The sequence below is a fragment of the Ailuropoda melanoleuca genome, chromosome 14, assembly GCF_002007445.2.
Source record: "Ailuropoda melanoleuca isolate Jingjing chromosome 14, ASM200744v2, whole genome shotgun sequence".
Lineage (NCBI taxonomy): Eukaryota > Metazoa > Chordata > Mammalia > Carnivora > Ursidae > Ailuropoda > Ailuropoda melanoleuca.
This window is the reverse complement of record NC_048231.1, coordinates 6,473,272-6,491,434: the sequence shown is the minus strand read 5'-3', so window position 1 is coordinate 6,491,434 and position 18,163 is coordinate 6,473,272. Positions and strand designations below refer to the sequence as shown.

At 41.0% G+C, this 18,163-nt stretch overlaps 1 protein-coding gene across 1 annotated transcript in view; it reads right to left on the bottom strand.

Moving 5' to 3' along the window:
- The window catches only part of SYNE2 (spectrin repeat containing nuclear envelope protein 2), a 267,176-nt gene that overhangs the window by 30,430 nt on the left and 218,583 nt on the right, over nt 1-18,163 (bottom strand). Inside the window, 5 exon segments of the mRNA XM_002914161.4 lie at nt 5,478-5,644; nt 6,692-6,850; nt 8,970-9,125; nt 15,625-15,750; nt 17,567-17,761. Of these exon segments, the coding sequence (XP_002914207.2) occupies nt 5,478-5,644; nt 6,692-6,850; nt 8,970-9,125; nt 15,625-15,750; nt 17,567-17,761 (803 nt within the window).

Sequence of the window (18,163 nt, the reverse complement as noted above, 5' to 3'; positions counted from 1 at the left end):
CCCGCTTGTGTTCCCTCTCTTGCTGGCTCTCTCTCTGTCAAATAAAGAAATAAAATCTTTAAAAAAAAAAAGATTTTATTTTTAAGTAATTTCTGCACCCAATGTGGGGCTCAAACTTACAACCCCTAGATTAAGAGCTGCATGCTCTACCCACTGAGCCAAGTCTGGTGCCCCTAATAGCTACAATTAAAAAGTTAAATCTGTGGTCCATATATACAATGGAATATTACTCAGCCATCAGAAAGAACGATTACACAACATTTGCAGCAACATGGACGGGACTGGAGGAGATCATGATAAATGAAATAAGTCAAGCAGAGAAAGACAATTATCATATGGTTTCACTCATTTATGGAACATAAGAAATAGGAAGATTGGTAGGAGAAGGAAGGGAAGAATGAAGGGGGGTTAAACAGAAGGGGGAATGAACCATGAGAGACTATGGACTCTGGGAAACAAACTGAGGGCTTCAGAGGGAAGGTGGGTGGGGGACTGGGATAGGCCGGTGATGGGTATTAAGGAAGGCAANGGACTCTGGGAAACAAACTGAGGGCTTCAGAGGGGAGGTGGGTGGGGGACTGGGATAGGCCGGTGATGGGTATTAAGGAAGGCAATACATGGTGCACTGGGTGTTATATGCAAGTAATGAATCATGGAACATTGCATCAAGAACTGGGGATGTACTGTATGATGACTAATATAACAAAATAAATATTATTAAAAAAATAATATGTCAAATAAGCATAGTAGTATATAATACTTCTTGTCATCAAATCAGACTGGGTTCTAGCGTAATCATACCATTCACCAAAACATATATAGTGCTACAAATGGCCTTTCTGTTGATGAAATGAATAGCATGTTTTGTAAGAGTTTAGGTTTCACAAATAAAAGGAGCTGCCCAAGGGCCCACAAGGATTGCTAAAAGCTCCTGCAGCAACTGGCTCTCCATCAAGTTCTGTGAATTCTGATGTCTACACCAGGGCCCAGGTAACCATATGTGAGGAAATCAGCATTTAGACTGACTTAGGCTCCCCTGCTCCCTTCTTTGATTAGTTGGTTATTCCGGGAGATATGTCCCTCAGCTTCTCTGCTTTAACGATTCTATAGAAGCTGGAAGAACACTTTACAAGTAGAGAACGGTGGTTTGGGTCTGAGCTTGCTTTCTCCTCCTCTATTACCATATAACCACACTGAACAGCGCCAGAGGCTAACAGTGCGTGTGGACAGACGGATGGACCCATCGCCGTCCTGCTGCTTTCTCTGCCAGGATCTTGTGCATAGTTCATCAACAAGGAGACCGAGGCTCACAAAGGTCACAAGACTTGTTCAAAGTAGGTGGGAGGTCCAGGGTTTCTGACTCTTGGTGCAGCCCTGTGTCACTTCACCCTGCTGCTCACTCCAGCTCTCCGTTCCCCGACCAGCACCGCTAGCAATACCTGTGCACTTGTGCGAAATGCTCATTCTTGGCCCCACCCAGACCTACTGAGTCAGAAGCTCTGAGGGTGGGGTCCAGGAACCCAGGTTTTCATGAGCCCTCTAGGGATTCTGATGCATGTTTAAGTTTGAGAACCATGGCTCTGGAGTAGACAATAAATTCCACACTGAGTTCTACATTTTAGAAAAATTCTAATAAACTATCTCTAAAAGCCAGGTCTCAAAGGAGCCCAGTGCTCTTTGACGCAAGGCGCAGCATGACAGACAGAGCTTGATTTATCCCCACCCTATGCAGAATCTCCTCTGCCCTGGGGTCTGTTACTTCCCCTCTCTGACCTGCAGTATGCCTCTTGGTAAAACAGAGGACACTGAACTTGCAGGATGGTTGCAAGGATGAAATGATTTCGTCAAGGAGCCGGACTTCCAAAACAACACTGGTTTCCTCCCTTATCCATCCCCTAATGAAGCCTACTACTTGAAATGGTCAGAAGTTTTATGTTTTTAGGTAACCCTGTCTCAATGTTTTACCAAGTCTTCTGAAATTTACCTCTGTTTTGCTGAGAACAAAGCTGAAACAACAGGCCTAAAAAAGCCTTTTTTTTTCTTTCAGTGAATTAAACCTGACTTACTGAGGTCATAGACTTTTCAACACCACTCTGAACTTTGAAGTTAAAAGCTTGTAGTTACAATCTTCAAGTCATGTGGCTGGGTACCTATGTAGGGTCTCCCTCCAAATCTTATTTATGAAACGTTGCCCCTATACTAAAGGCGTGAAGCAGCAGGACACCTGTGAGCAGGAGAGAAAAGGTTAGATGGTGTTCAGACTTCTGTGCGCAAATGAGGCCATTAGTGCAGCCCTGTAGGCTCTGCCTGGCACTGCTCAAGTCTGAATTCTGCAGCCTGAGCCCCTACCCACCTTCCCCAATGACGTTGCCTTTGTGTAGGACCCAGCAAGAAATCAGTGTCAGAAATCAGACAAGGAGCTAATTCTACATGAGGCTGATTTGTGGCAGGTCCCAACTTGCTGCCTCAATCCACAAATTCACCTGACGGGTAAACCCAACTGGGAGTTTCTTAGGCTCACCTGGTCTCTGCTTTAAGATGAGAGAAGTCACTCCATTCTCAGTCCTTCAATTCTGAAGGGATTAGGCTCTCATTATGCTCTCTACTCATTACAAACCAGAAGAGTCTAGGGTAGCAGGGAGGCAACACAACTATGGGTTGAAATCCTGGTTGCGTCACCTGCTGGCTATATAACTATGGGAAAGTTACTTATCTCAGTGTCTCGGTTTCCTTATCTATTAAATGGGATAATGGTGTCTACCTTTCAGAATCACAAAGAAGATTAAGTGAAATCATACATAAAAAGCACTCGGTCAAGGATATAGCTGACAGCCAATATATTTGCTATTATTTCAACTCCTTACTTTGCCAACTGCTCCTTCCAAGAAGACTAATGAAAATTTCACTTGCTGTTTTATCTATTTCCCACCAAGGAACTGGCTAAGGATGGGCAGCCGGAGAGAAGGGAGGAAAGGAAAAGAGCTTATTAAACTCTAAAGTTATAGAACCAAAGCATGAATGATTAACAGACCGTCACTCTAGTCTTCGGGAAGCATAATCTAGACCTTGCTCCTGAATGATCCATAAACAGGTCTGATGTCATCAGACCTCCGATTAGTGCAAGATGCCTAAGAAGACTTAGGACATAAAGACAATGTCAACAAAGACATACTAGACATAATTTATCCAACAGAAATGATCACATTCTTATGCACTGGAATTTCATGTTAACAGGTATCTGAGGTTTTCTTCTAAGCACTGGAAATAAGACAGTCCAAGACGTTGGTCTCATGGAGGAAAGACCACTCAGTATTAAGACACAATTGAGGGAATCCTCTCCCATTCAACAAACATGGTACTTTGTCTTAGAGTCTTAGTAGGGAAAAACAGTGATAACAGCCACTCAGTAAATGCCGGCTCCTACACGCTGGTCCTCTGCCACATGCGAGACACGCGCCATCCATCCTCACAGCAGCCTCTCAGGTAAGCAGTGCTGTTGGACACTTTTTGCAGATTTGGAAACTGAGGCTTAGAACGATTAGATACAACTCAAGTTTCTATCATAAGTAAGTGGGAAGTCAGGACATGCTCAAAACCCGTGCTCTTAATCCTTATTTGGGTTACGCCATGGATTTCTATAATTTTTTTTTCAACTGGCACAAAGAGCCAGTTGAATTCAGCCCAGCCCATGCTGCCAACCAAATCACCCTAGAATTTGTCTTCAGGAGGCCTTCGACTGCTAACGAACCGTGAATGACTCTGACTTTATCTACGAGGCCAAGTCTTCAGTTGAGACTGAATGTCTCTTAAGCTTTAGCCCCAACCTATCCCTCTAGCTTCATCTCCTATATTTGAACCAACGGAGCTTCTTGTCATTTCCTGAAAGACTTCCATGCTGGTCTATCTCTGTACCTTTTTAAGAAAGATTTTACTTATTTATTTGAGAGAGAGAGTGAGAACATGAGCGGGGGAGGGGCAGAAGGAGGGGGAGGGGCTTGATTCCAGGACCCCAGGATCATGACCTGAGCCAAAGGCAGGCACTTAACCAACTGAGCCACCCAGGAGCCCTGTCTCTGTACCTTTTTGCTCACAACATACGTCTGTCTCTGCCACCAGTAACATTCAAGGATCCCAACCTCTCACTCAGGACCATCTGGTAACACCCCTCTTCGGTAAGGCTCTTCCTAATCCCCACCCCCACTCCAGGAAGAAGAGCTCTGAGCTCTCAAACCACTTGGCTTTACAGCTGCTCCCATTAATGTAATTGACTCATCTTACTTCCCGTCTGTAAATTCTCATAGCACTTAATCTGGAGCCCTTGCTGATTGAATCAGGTTCACTTATGGTTTACAAGTAACAATGAGGTCAAGGAAATAAATGCCAAATTATTAAGAGTATCTTATTTTCATTACTCCCTAATTCTTCATTCTCCTTACAGGTTCTCCTCTATATTCTGCTTTATATGTGTGTTCAAAACAGCTAAGCACACTGTTTTGTGAAAGACTCACTCGGCCGGTATAAACACAAAACCACATAAGTGGTCCCAGAGCTGAGTGACCATTTTTTTTATGTCAGGTTGCATGTGAAAACCCCTTTGTTGGGAACTGTCTTTGGAGAGAGAATTTGAAGACAAAAGGCACTTAAAAACTTTGGGTGGCATCATCTTCATTAATTTGTGAGGGGAGATAAAATTACCGGTCATTTCTGATAAGGTTGTACTAGAGAATTTAGCTCTGATTTGTGGCCATAGACGTGTCTCTTAAATCCACGTCTTAGGACCAGATGACCAGCGGGGCCTGGCATACTGAGCACACCCTTACGGAGGACCCCTGCCCTGAGTGTGCCAACCCCTGCAGAGAAAGCAGACAGGGACCTGCACAGCATCTTGAAATCAGGCCTGTGTCCTGACCTACTTGCATTTGCCACGTACAAGCAGGAACAGGCCGGTATGATTTCATTTGGGGGATGTGCAAATCCTAAAGCAGAGTTAAAATTTCTAAATAGTACCTCCTCGAGGATCTCCTCTCAAATTAAATTTCCAACTCTCATTTAAACCTAACTTCGTATAAAATTTTAAGCTAAAGAAAAAAAACATTAAAGTGTGATATACTAAAATATAATCTTCCTAAAATGTTGAAATAAGAATTTCCACTCACTTTGATGGGGGAATGGGATAGGCTGGTGATGGGTAGTAAGGAGGGCACGTATTGCATGGTGTACTGGGTGTTATATGCAACTAATGAATCATCGAACTTTACATCTGAAACCAGGGATGTACTGTATGGTGACTAACATAATATAATAAAAAAAAAACGAAACATAAAAAAAAAATTTCCATTCATTTTTACAGAATTTTGCCTCTCTCTAAGCTTATAGAACTGCTGGACTGCCTTAGAGGAAGACTGAGCTCAGGTTTTAGATCTGTGAAGTAACCACGGTACCTAGAGAGTAAGATTAACTTGTAGGCCACTCCTCACCTTGATCCAATGACGTCAAAGAGATGCTGCCAACGGTCGTTGACTTTGTTGAGCTTGTCCTCGATCTCAGCTGCTCGTGTCTTGTTGCTGGCCTTGATCAACTGGTCACCCATCTGCTTTAACCGTAACTTGTTTTCACTAAACAAATTTATTTCTTCCATGCAGTCCTGGCAAAGGCACCAAAACACAAAGCCTCAATTACTACTGATAATTCATTTCTTAGCTAGTCACACGCACATAGCTGCCTCTTGAAATTAAAAATATAAAATTAAATTCAAAAACTTCTCACACCTGTTAATGCAACTCGTCAGTGAGTAGCTAAAAAGTCAAATGATGCCCACTTGGCACATGTGTAGTATGTAAGGCAGTAGTTATGGTTTTTTTGTTTTGTTTTGTTTTGTTTTAAAGTAGGCTCCATGCCCTGAGATCAAGACCTGAGCAGAGATCAAGAGTTGAATGCTACCCAGGTGCCCCCAGTAGTTACTTTCTTAATTCAGTAGCCCTGGATTCCCCTCCCACATTTGTTCTAATCTACTTGATCACTGGGGACAACGGAGCATAACTAAATCAGCCTATAATATCACTAAGCACTTTCCTGAGGTAACTGAATGCCATTTTGGATGACTGCAGCAAAATGCATTTTTTTTTAATTATTTTGTTTGTTTATTTGAGGGAGAGAGAGAGAGAATGAGAGAGCACATGAGCAGAGGTAGAGGGAGAGGGAGGAGAGGGGAGCCCAATGCAGGGCCCGATCCCAGGACACTGGGATCATGCTCTGAGCCAAAGGCAGATGCTCAACCAACTGAGCCACCCAGGCGCCCCAAGAATGCGCTTTCTGCCCTCCCCTGGTGGCCATTTCGGAATTCTAAGCCCAGTTGCTGCTGGCCCCTCCCCTTTGGCGAGGAGAGCTCCTCCACAGGAACAACCAGAGAAGCTGTAAGTCGCTGGGGGTGTGAACTGATGCGAGCCCCAGCTCTGGCCAGACTTCCCAAGAGAAAACACAGCAAGCACTGCCCCCCCCCTCGCTGAATGGTCCCATCTCTCTGGAATCCTCACTTACCAGCTTTTCTCTGAGAAGACTAAAGAGAGTGAGAAAGGCTCTTCCCAATGTTATTAGAAACAGATCTCTAATGTTATGCCACCCTGAGCCTGAGAGTGAGGGCGGAGAATCCCGTGGTAGTCATGACTGCAGCCATCAGGGTACTCCTGCTTACCTTCTGTAACTTCTCAATCATTTCTTCAATACTAATATCTGCCGTCTGGAGCACTTTGTTTTCCATCTGCACCAGCCATGCGCACAACTCTTTATTTTTTTCATTGAACACAATCCATGAATTGAGTCTATCTTCAATCTCCTGTTTGCGTACAGCCACCTGGAAATGAAAATGCAATTGGCAGCTGAATATAGGCAGGAAGGAAAGCGTTTCCTTTCCCTTCCCCCCATTAAAAAGACTATGAATTTCATTCATTTTCATCAGTAAGCCTACAGACTTAAATCACTGTTTACCTAATACCTAGGGTTCAACATCAATAGTTTTACCTTTGATAAATGCCATAAAAAGCAACAAATACTGTGTCTGAAATGTAACTGACTGAAAGAATTCAGTTTTAATCCAATGTGTATCTATTATTACCAGGTTATATTAAAAGAAACAGGGAAGGTTAGACAAATACATTTAACATCACCCAAATTTCTTCTGATCCCTGTTCTTTCAACATATATTTATTGAGGGCTTGCCACACGCTCATTTACAGTTTTATGACCCAAATCTTTTTACCTCTTTAAAATGATCAAGTCCTTATTCCTATTTAAGACCAATGTGCTGCTTATTTAACTTACAAGCTATAATCCAGATCACAACATAAATCTAAAATTTGTAATGCAAATGGACTACAAAATTAGAGTTATTTCAATATTTTAGTGGTAGATTTCAAAAATAAAGCAAAATAAAATAAAAAAACAAATGCATATCACTTACTTAATCTACCTTCCCATTGTGCACTATGGCTCTGGATAGAAACTATGGAAACGGAACCAAATACTAGTCTGTAGTAAGCAGGCTGACCCCAAATACCCAATAGTCCATTATGCATCAGCAGCCCCTAAGCAGAATTCCACAAAGGCTCTTCCCTCCTTTTAAGTTCAAATTTACAACTTAAATATAAAGAATGTAAATCAGCCTTTCTAGATGTACAAAAATATTCTCAGGTCTTAAAAATCTTTAGAATCTTAGAGTTAAAAAGAGTTTTGATAAAGTTTTAACCCCCTACTTTACAGATGGGGAAACTAAGGTTCAACTCCCACAGGCTTTTCTGCTATGGACAAGGAAACAGTCATCTTTTGAGAGTGAGGCAAACATATCTAAGGTTTGTACATCCACCCAGCCAAATGCGTTCAGAAGGCTGGAAAAAACTATCCCTAAAAAAACAAATTTTGTGTTTCCATTCCTCAGGGCATCTATTTATCTTAGCTTTTTAAAATCCTGGCATTTTGTACAGCGTCATTCTTATTGGGCTCCTAATGGAAACAATTAGGAACATCTGGGCCCCAGTCTCTGCTTCCACCTTTGTTCTAGGATACTTTTCACATATCCTAAATGTTTTCTTAATGTAAAATAGGAATAAAAATTCTAAGAGGGCATTTAAAATTACGGTTCGTTATGAATATTAAATACTAAAACCAAGAAGGGAAAATGATTTTACTTCATTAAAATGCACTCAAAAGTAGCTGGATTTCAACTTTTTTAAATTTCAATTTTTTAAAATATATCTCTTCTTAATTCACAAAAATGAGATTAAGGAATCCATTTTTCTTAGAATTCTATGTTATTAAAACAAAGATCTTTTTGAGCCCTTTAGTTCCCTCCTGTCACAAACATGTACTGTATCATACTGTGACCACAATCTCATTTTTAATAAGTAGAAGGGATCCACTGAGAAACTGTGTGGAGCTGTTGATCATTTCTTTTAGAGTGTTGAAAGCCAGTTACTTGAAAGAAACATCGGATTGCACGTGCAGGCAGAGTTCTCTGATAAAACACCCCTGTGCCGGGCACTAAGGAAGACGCCTGCTGTTTGTTGGGCCCAGAGAGATAGTGCAGAGATAGAGCCCTAAGGCGGGACGAGACCTCTTCGCCTAAGTCCTGATTCTAATATCCCGATGGGGACTTGTCACCTACACAACACAGAGCGCAGAGAGCTCACAGCTGCTCGCAACTGCAATTCCTCCCCCCGCCCCCCCGCCCCGCATTTAAGGTGAGTTTTTAAAGAGCTTATTAAAAGTGTACAAAGTACCAGCACTGAGCCCCAGGGAAACAAAGGGTCAAATCTGTTACACCACAGTGCTGCTTTCTAAAGGAACAGCAGCCGGCCTGGGCTCCAACTGAAAAGGGCCTCCGGTTCAATGAAATTAAGCCCTTTCTACTCTGTCTGGCCTTCGGAGACATTTCAATAAACTCCAGAACAGCCATGCCCTGCAGTTAACTGACTTACTCTTAAGCAGAGGTCCTCCCATTGTCTGTGCAAATGCTCTGTTTGCTCCTCCAAAACCATCACGTCCTCCACAAGAATGTGCTGGGTTAAGTCGGTCTTCATAGTGTGAAGTTCTTTCAAGTTCTTAGTCCAGTTGCCCAAAGACTTTTCTAGTTCCTGCATTTAAACACAAGAAAGGGTGGGGGATCACTTCAACTCAAGCTGCTGTTGTTTCCAAACCTGTAGGCTAATCCTTTGATTGGACTCTGGGGGAGGGGAGGCTGGGGAAGGGGGCGGGACCTTCTGAATGAGAAACAGCCCAAGGCAGCCGCTGCTGCTCAGGGTTGGCCCCGTTCTACACCACCTTCTCAAAAGAAAACTCATTTCCACCTTCATTTTCATTTCCTCGGGTAGTTCAGATTTTTATATAATTAGTTCTGTTTTAAAATCATGTAGGTCTTTACCTATATTGAGAAGAAATTATTTTTGGAGTCTAGCAACAATCTCTCTCACACACACTTTGAATTCTGAAACTATGTTACAGAAATGTTGTCTAAAGTGTGATTTTTCCATCTTAAAAAAAAAAAAACCTAAGAAATGCATTGTTAGTACCGTAGCAATCATAACAGCAGCTTCATTCAAAGGGGATTATTTTGATTAAGCTTCAAAAAGAATGAGTATAATGGAAGAAAAAACAAATTCTTCCCCAATAACTGGCAGAATGTGGTTAGCAGAGAATCTCCTCTGGTCGTGGGAACAATTATTATTTAAAATGTGTCAGATTTAAACTTTTTGAATTCTAGGACTTGAGAAAATTGCTTTCACAATAGGGGAAGTAAAAGGAAACAGCCCAAACGAGTACTCAAGAGTCTTCCAGATTTTTTATTGTGCTCACAATTCTTTGGCACATTTTAAGGATCTCCGTTCAAACCTGCCTATTGCAACAGAAAGAAGACTCTTTCATTTACATCAGAAGTAAGTAACACACGATAAAAGTGTGTTAATTCTGACTGATTTTCAGAGTTCTAAAAGCTACACTGGCATGATTACATAACTTGCTGACAAAAGTTTACATTTAATAAAATGTCCCAGAGCATTCTCTTTNGAAGTAAAAGGAAACAGCCCAAACGAGTACTCAAGAGTCTTCCAGATTTTTTATTGTGCTCACAATTCTTTGGCACATTTTAAGGATCTCCGTTCAAACCTGCCTATTGCAACAGAAAGAAGACTCTTTCATTTACATCAGAAGTAAGTAACACACGATAAAAGTGTGTTAATTCTGACTGATTTTCAGAGTTCTAAAAGCTACACTGGCATGATTACATAACTTGCTGACAAAAGTTTACATTTAATAAAATGTCCCAGAGCATTCTCTTTCAAGGTTGCACGGAGATTCAGAAATACCTTTATCAGAAGAAAAATCACCACTTTATTTTATTTATTTATTTTTTTTTAAAGATTTTATTTATTTATTTGACAGAGCTAGAGACAGCCAGCGAGAGAGGGAACACAAGCAGGGGGAGTGGGAGAGGAAGAAGCAGGCTCACAGCAGAGGAGCCTGATGTGGGGCTCGATCCCAGAACGCCAGGATCACGCCCTGAGCCGAAGGCAGACGCTTAACCGCTGTGCCACCCAGGCGCCCCAAAATCACCACTTTAAACTCTTGTTCCCTAGTTTTACCCTGACGATTCTAGTACAGTGGATGAGAGCAGATTCTGCGTGGGACACTTTCACTAGCTACAGAATACAAAAGGCACGACTCACGGGTGGAGGGGTGCCACTGACTTAAAACTAGAGACCCCAAAACTGCGGAGCTTCACGCAGCATTCCCCAGTCAGGGGGCAGGAAGCTCAGCTTGTCCAAGGCCCTGCTCCCAAGCACAGGCTCAGATGCCTGCATGGGAGGGAGGCCCCTTTCTGTTTTCCACAGCCAGGTTTAAACTGATTTGGTTTGGGTACTTGGTTTCCTCCTATGACTGAAAGGATAATTAACAGGTGTAGAACTTTTGAATATGGACATCTTCGTAATCCTTATTAAATACTGCTGAATTACATTCTATACATAAATGTTTGGATGACTTTAATATATATAATGATTAGTTATTATTTACATTTGTATTTATTTCATCCTGATGCTTCCACACATATATTTAGTTAATTCCTACTTACACTTTCAGATCTCAGACACAAAGATAATCCCTCAGAGGAGCCTTCTTGGACTCATCAGACAAGGCTGGGACCCCTGTTTTATGCTCTCACAGCCCCCTGTCCTTTTCCCATCTAACATTCACCATGCTTATAATTATTCACGCACACACATATGCAAGAGTGAGACCCTTTGGTTAACACGTGTCTCTCCATTACTGGCCAGAGCCATAGACAACATTGCTCACCACCTACCATGATGCCAGGTGCAACTAAGTCCTCAGACACAGAAATGTATGATTGAGAGGAAAGCAATATGGCAATGCCTCAGAGCTTTAAAATGTTCATCAAGTGAAAAAAAGCAAAGAATCAAAGAATATATAGAGNTTATTTACATTTGTATTTATTTCATCCTGATGCTTCCACACATATATTTAGTTAATTCCTACTTACACTTTCAGATCTCAGACACAAAGATAATCCCTCAGAGGAGCCTTCTTGGACTCATCAGACAAGGCTGGGACCCCTGTTTTATGCTCTCACAGCCCCCTGTCCTTTTCCCATCTAACATTCACCATGCTTATAATTATTCACGCACACACATATGCAAGAGTGAGACCCTTTGGTTAACACGTGTCTCTCCATTACTGGCCAGAGCCATAGACAACATTGCTCACCACCTACCATGATGCCAGGTGCAACTAAGTCCTCAGACACAGAAATGTATGATTGAGAGGAAAGCAATATGGCAATGCCTCAGAGCTTTAAAATGTTCATCAAGTGAAAAAAGCAAAGAATCAAAGAATATATAGAGAGAGGTCTACTGTGGAAGTTTATTACGGCTGATCACTATTTGTACAAACATTTCAAAAATCATGCTTCTGTCTTTAAAATATTCCAGATTTGAGGGGCGCCTGGGTGGTGCAGCGGTTAAGCGTCTGCCTTCGGCTCAGGGCGTGATCCCGGCGTTATGGGATCGAGCCCCACATCAGGCTCCTCCGCTATGAGCCTGCTTCTTCCTCTCCCACTCCCCCTGCTTGTGTTCCCTCTCTCGCTGGCTGTCTCCATCTCTGTCAAATACATGAATAAAAAATCTTTAAAAAATTCCAGATTTGCTACCAAATCATAATTGTAAAAGAACATGCCAGTTCTGTTGATATTGCCTAAAAGATTCCCACTATTCATATAACACAGGATGTAAAACTTAGCTGTGTGACTACACGAAGTGAAACTGCAGTCCTTGACTCTGACACAGCATGGCAGCAGGAAAGCCTCTGCTATGCACTCTGTTACTCGGGGGGCTGTCAAGTCCCATTTTTCTCCCTTACCATTTGGGTAAAAACAGGACCAAAAAATGAATGTGTACCTATATAAATATTGGCCTGTATATGCATAGAATATCTTTGGAAGAGTACACAACAAATGGGTAACACTGGGGCGCCCGGGGGGCTCAGTCGGTTAAGCGACCGACTCTTGTTCAGCTCCATCATGATCTCAGGGTTGTGAGATCAAGCCCCGTTTTGGGTTCCGCCTTCAGCACTGAGTCTCTTTAACAGCCTCTCCCTCTGCCCCTCCCCCACCCCTTAAAATAAATAACTAAATCTTTAAAAAAAACATTTGTTGACTGCCTGGATTAAAATTTAATACATGCTAAAAAAGGACCCATAAATCAGTGGTGAAAGAAAAGACCCTTCTTTGAAAGATGCTGGCAAAACTGCTGGCTTGGAATAAAAGCAAAAAACAGAAACAAACTGGTAACACTGATTCTGTGGAGAGGAACTGATGGGAGAAAGAATTTTCATGTATGCCTTTTGTACCTTCTGAATTTTGAAACGTGACAATATTACTAACAAAAAATTATTTTAAAAACAAAACTGTCCCCCACGCTCAATCATTTGACAGGTCTTATAAACACAGATGTCCAGTAGACCAATTTCAATAACAGTGAAAAGCTAGAATGTAATGAAGTGCTAGTCCGTATGTCAACTTAGATGTAATGAGAATGTCATCTTCTGAGGAGGAAAGTAAAGCTCAGGCTGGTCAGGTGGTTGGTGTACCTCTCCCAAGTGACTCAGGGATGATAAACACTCTCCTGGACAGGCTTCGGGTGACTTATTTTTAGAATATGGTCATGGGATCAATGAATTCAATGCTCTTGATCTCTCTTCCTGATTTTTCCACTGAGAGATAGAACACTGAGGCTGTGGAAGCTGAAAGGATCCCACTGGGAGCTGACGAGTGTGACACTTGGGAAATATTATGCCTTCTTAGGAGTTTACAGTTCGCATTCTGCACTGGTTTCTAGACTTCATGGAAGGAAACTCTATGTTATCAACTGAGAGTGTAATGGCTCCAGATTGTCTCCCGTTCCTGACACTTCGATCTACACCTGAAGATGCAGAGATCATAAAAATGCTGACAATTAGGGATAAACAGGAATTTTCTTAACCTAATAAAGCCAGCACCAGCAAATACCATACTTAGAGGTAAAATGTCGGAATTACTCTTTAAAATCAGGAATGACATGAAGGAGCCAGCCATCAATTCTTCTACTCAAAAATGTTCTGGAGGTACTGACCAGTATAGAAAGAACGGGGCGGGCGGGGGGAGTATAGAATAAAAGTAAGAAACAAAGAGTCATTTTCCACAGATGGTGACTGTCTACATAGACACCTAAAAGTTTATGCCAATTATTGGAATTAATAGAAGATTTTAGCAAGATGATTGACTATAGTATCAACCAAAAATGATCACTTCTAGGCACCAGTGATAGAAAATATAATTAGAAAAAGTATTTTCAATAGAGTCGAAAATAACATGCCAAGAAAGAAATCTAATAAAAGATGTATAGTACTACATAAAGAAAATTATACATCATTACTGAACATGACTACAAGGAGAAACATGTCATCCGCAGGGAGAGGAGTACTCAACACCAAAAAGATGTTCATCTTCCCCAAATATCTATAAATTTGATACTATTCCACTAAAACTCTTATCAGGACTTTTCCTAGTTTGACAAACTGCTTCTAAAAGTTGTGGAAGATTGAAGACCCAAGGACATCTATACTCATGTGAGAGATCCAAGTATGAGCATACATCACACCTGAAATGAGGATTTGTTATTAAAAAAAGCACAGTAATCAAGATAATCTGATATAAAGGCTGAGGTAAGCAAAGCAACAGAACAGAGCCCCAAGAAAAAAAATCCCACATATATGGAAACTTGGTATTTGACACTGGACTATGGGAACCAGGACAATGGTCATCCGTGTGCTTATCCCTATAAGTAAATTAAAAATTGGATCTTTACCTCAAAACATATGCAAAAACCAATTCTTAAATGGATAAGGATGTAAATGTACAAAGGAAAGCTTGGAACCTTTAAGAAGAAAACGTAGGAATGTATCTGTAGGACTTTAGTATGGAGTAATGGCACTGCTTATATAAAGTTGAAAAACAAAAGTGATACTTTTATGTTTCACTGAGCTACATACGCATGCAGGAAAACTATAAAGAAGTGCACGTGAAAGATAAAACACTTCATTCAGGGTTGTGGATCCCTCTGGGGAGAGAAAGTACATTGGAGATTGTGCAGGCCACGTCAACTGTGTTTGCCAGGTTTTATTTTTTCGGCCGGGTGACGGTTTCATGGCAGTTTGTATTATTTGTTATGCTGGAAATTTTTTGCATATTGGAATATTTTTACAATGAAGAAAAAAGATGCAGACTGAAGAACACTAATTTCCAGCACAGCCTGAAGGATGACAGTACTCATTTCTTCCTAATTTTTTCAATTTGATTCCTGAAGTCATCGGAAGAAAAAAGATTAAAGACCATTCCACCAGGCTCTGGATGTTTTTTAAACATCCAGATTGTAGAAACAGAATAACTCATCCAATTGTAGAAACAGAATAACTCATTTAATCCACTCCAATGTGGAAGAGAGGTGGGTTGTTCCTGACCTGGGAATTTTACCGGCCCAAATTCCTATCCATTCTTCTGCAAAAGTCTTCAGCAAAGGCCTAAAATACCCAGGAGTAAATGCCATTGTTGTATCAACTGGACAGAATACGGTTTGGAAGGTTTTATAAAAAATGTCATATTTGAGCAAAAACTCCAACTGCTTGGGTTCTAAAAAACGAATTCTACAGTAATACTTCACTCTCGTTTCAAACACAAGGTCATTTGTTAAGGGAACAGGTTTCAGTGTAATCTCAAAGGGCACATCTTATATTATAGAGGAGAGAAATAGAAAGAGGACCTGGAGGAGAACCCCTCCACCCCGCCCCCAAACCCAAAGAAGAATTTCTGCAAAAGTCTTTCTCACATTCACATGTGGATCTCAAAGAGCATCCACTCCAACTGCTTTGGAGTTGAGGATGTTATTTTTGACAGAAGACAGGCAAGATGTTTTCTGACTGAACACGGAAACACAGTTACAACACAGAACAGAAAGGCAAACAAACACTTGAACTTCTCTCAAAAGCGACAAGTGATTATCTCGATCGCTCCTTCACAGCTTTCAATACCTTCATCAGCTCTTTTTCTCTGTGGAGGTCCTCGTGAAGTTCCGGAAGAGGGTCTCTACTTTGTGCCTTTAAAACTTGCAGCCTGCTTTTCAACTCCTTAATTTTCTTTTCACACTGGTCCCAGGTCTATTTGAAAACAGTATTAAAATCAGTAAGTACTTTGCTTTTTAAGAAGGAATTGTAGAAACAGAATAACTCATTTAATCCACTCCAATAAATGCGTTTTCTTTCTTTCTTCCCTATATCCTCAATCTATCTAATCGTTTCTATTTTAGTTTTGGGAAAATTCACATTTTTGTGTGTGGGGGGGTTCACATTTAAAAGGCTATTGTTAAGGATTAATTTGAACATTGACAGTCTCAGGCACACACTATACCAGCAGCACAAAGCAAAAGCACTCAACCACTTTTCTTGTCTTCTTTTCTCACGTCGTCCCTCTGCGCTCTCTTTCTCAAAGTAGCTTGGCTTCGGTGGCCCTTTCACAGTGAAACTTCACTGGACATTTCTCACCACTGATTGCCACCTTCTGCTTAAAGCACTTTACAGTTTACAAACCGTTCTCAACGTCATTACGTCATTGTAATTATAATAATTTTAGGAGACACACAGGGTTTCACATTTTAAAATGTGGAAACTGAGGCTCAGAGAAAACTGATCGGCCAAAGGACATGCGGTTGGAAGGGACGAACTAAGTATGCAGTCTGCCCCCGACCCCCCTCCCCCGCAATGCATTCTTTCACACCATCTCTCTTCCCTTAACCTTAGATTACTGAGAAAACAGTTGCCTGCATTTCCAAGTTCAGAATGTTTATAATGGATTCAATGGGATAATCTTCTAGTCCTGAGGTTACTAAAAGTAGACAAACATAAAGTCAAACAGTATCTTATTCCTTAGTTCAGCGATACTGAAACACGCTTGGGTTGGCCCTATTCTACAGTAATACAGAATTCACAGAAGGGGAGGTCACTTATCTAGCATTATCAGCTCTCTGGAAGACAACAAAGAGGAAAGTGGAGAGAGGAACAAACCCGAGTCCTTATTTCTTCCTCCAAACCATTAACCACATTTACCACCATGTTTTACAGCCAGGGAAGGGCTCAACAAATATTTGCTACTTAATGAATCTCACACAGCCCACATACCAAATAAAATTCAGAAACTTTATTCATAGGAGAGATGTTCAGGCCCTAACTCAGCACATATTTATTCTTGACTCAAAAAAAACTATCTCTGATAAGCTTGGTTACCTGGTTTTGTTACACGCACAACAGATCAGGAGGGAAACTGGGCTATAAGGAGTAGGTATGCTCAGAGAAACAAAAACGAAACACAGACCACTTTAAATAACATTTAGAAAAGAAAAGAAAAACAACTAAAACCACAAAATTACTCAGAGAGCAGAGTTGTGTGGGGCCTTAGGTTCAAAGCAGCTCAGAGTCCTAAAGAACACCTCAGTATATTTTAGCATAACAAAACAATAATTCTCTTCCCAACAATGACACAGAATTTTGGTTCCTAAAAATACGATCATAAATTATCTGGGAAATTCGTACGCGTGCTTACTTGGAAAAGCACATTCTCTGATGACAGGAGAGGAAGTATCGCTGTGTTTATTTTCATATATTATACCCAAAGACAGACCACATGTGGAACATTAGCTTTGTATGCAGGACTTCCGTGAAACACGACTAAGCTTCCTATTTCGGAAAAGTGGATATAAAATAGAACCTCAAGTATTTATGTACTTAACATCGAGCTTTTTCAATGCTCTATTATTATTTTACGTTAAGTAACTGGCATGATTCACAGATTAGTAGGACTCAAGGTCCCTTAGAAAATTTACAATATTGTGATTTCCTAAAATCATGCCCATGTTTGCACAACAAACAAAAACTCTACGTACTGCATTTGAATATCCTGAAGAGTAAAAGGTGCGTTTACCTCTACATTGCTCTGCAACTGTTTAATCGTCTCTCCTACTTGGAGCTTCGTGTCCTTCCACTTGTCCCGAAGTTGACTGATTTTCTTGTCAATCAACTCTTTAGTTTCCAGGTTAGCTGTATTCAGTAACTTCTCCCCAGCTTCTAAGGTTAGTTCAAAAGTAGTTTGCCGTCTCTGAAAATGAATTTCTTTACTCTAAAAAGAAAAAAAAAAGTGATTTCCTTAGGCGTCTGATATGATCAAAATGTGATTGTATGCATTTGTGAATATTCCTTCAGAGCTTTTCCTACTAATAAATGTTAAATTAGATATGAATTAGGCAAATCTGATTAGAATGTGTGCACATGCACGTACACACAACACACACACACACACACACGTGAGGCTAATGTTTTTGTTTTTTTTTAATGATTTTTTAAAATTATATTATGTTAATCACCATACAGTACATCCCCGGATTCCGATGTAAAGTTCGATGCTTCATTAGTTGCGTATAACACCCAGTGCACCATGCAATACGTGCCCTCCTTACTACCCATCACCAGTCTATCCCATTCCCCCACCCCCTCCCCTCTGAAGTCTTCAGTTTGTTTCTCA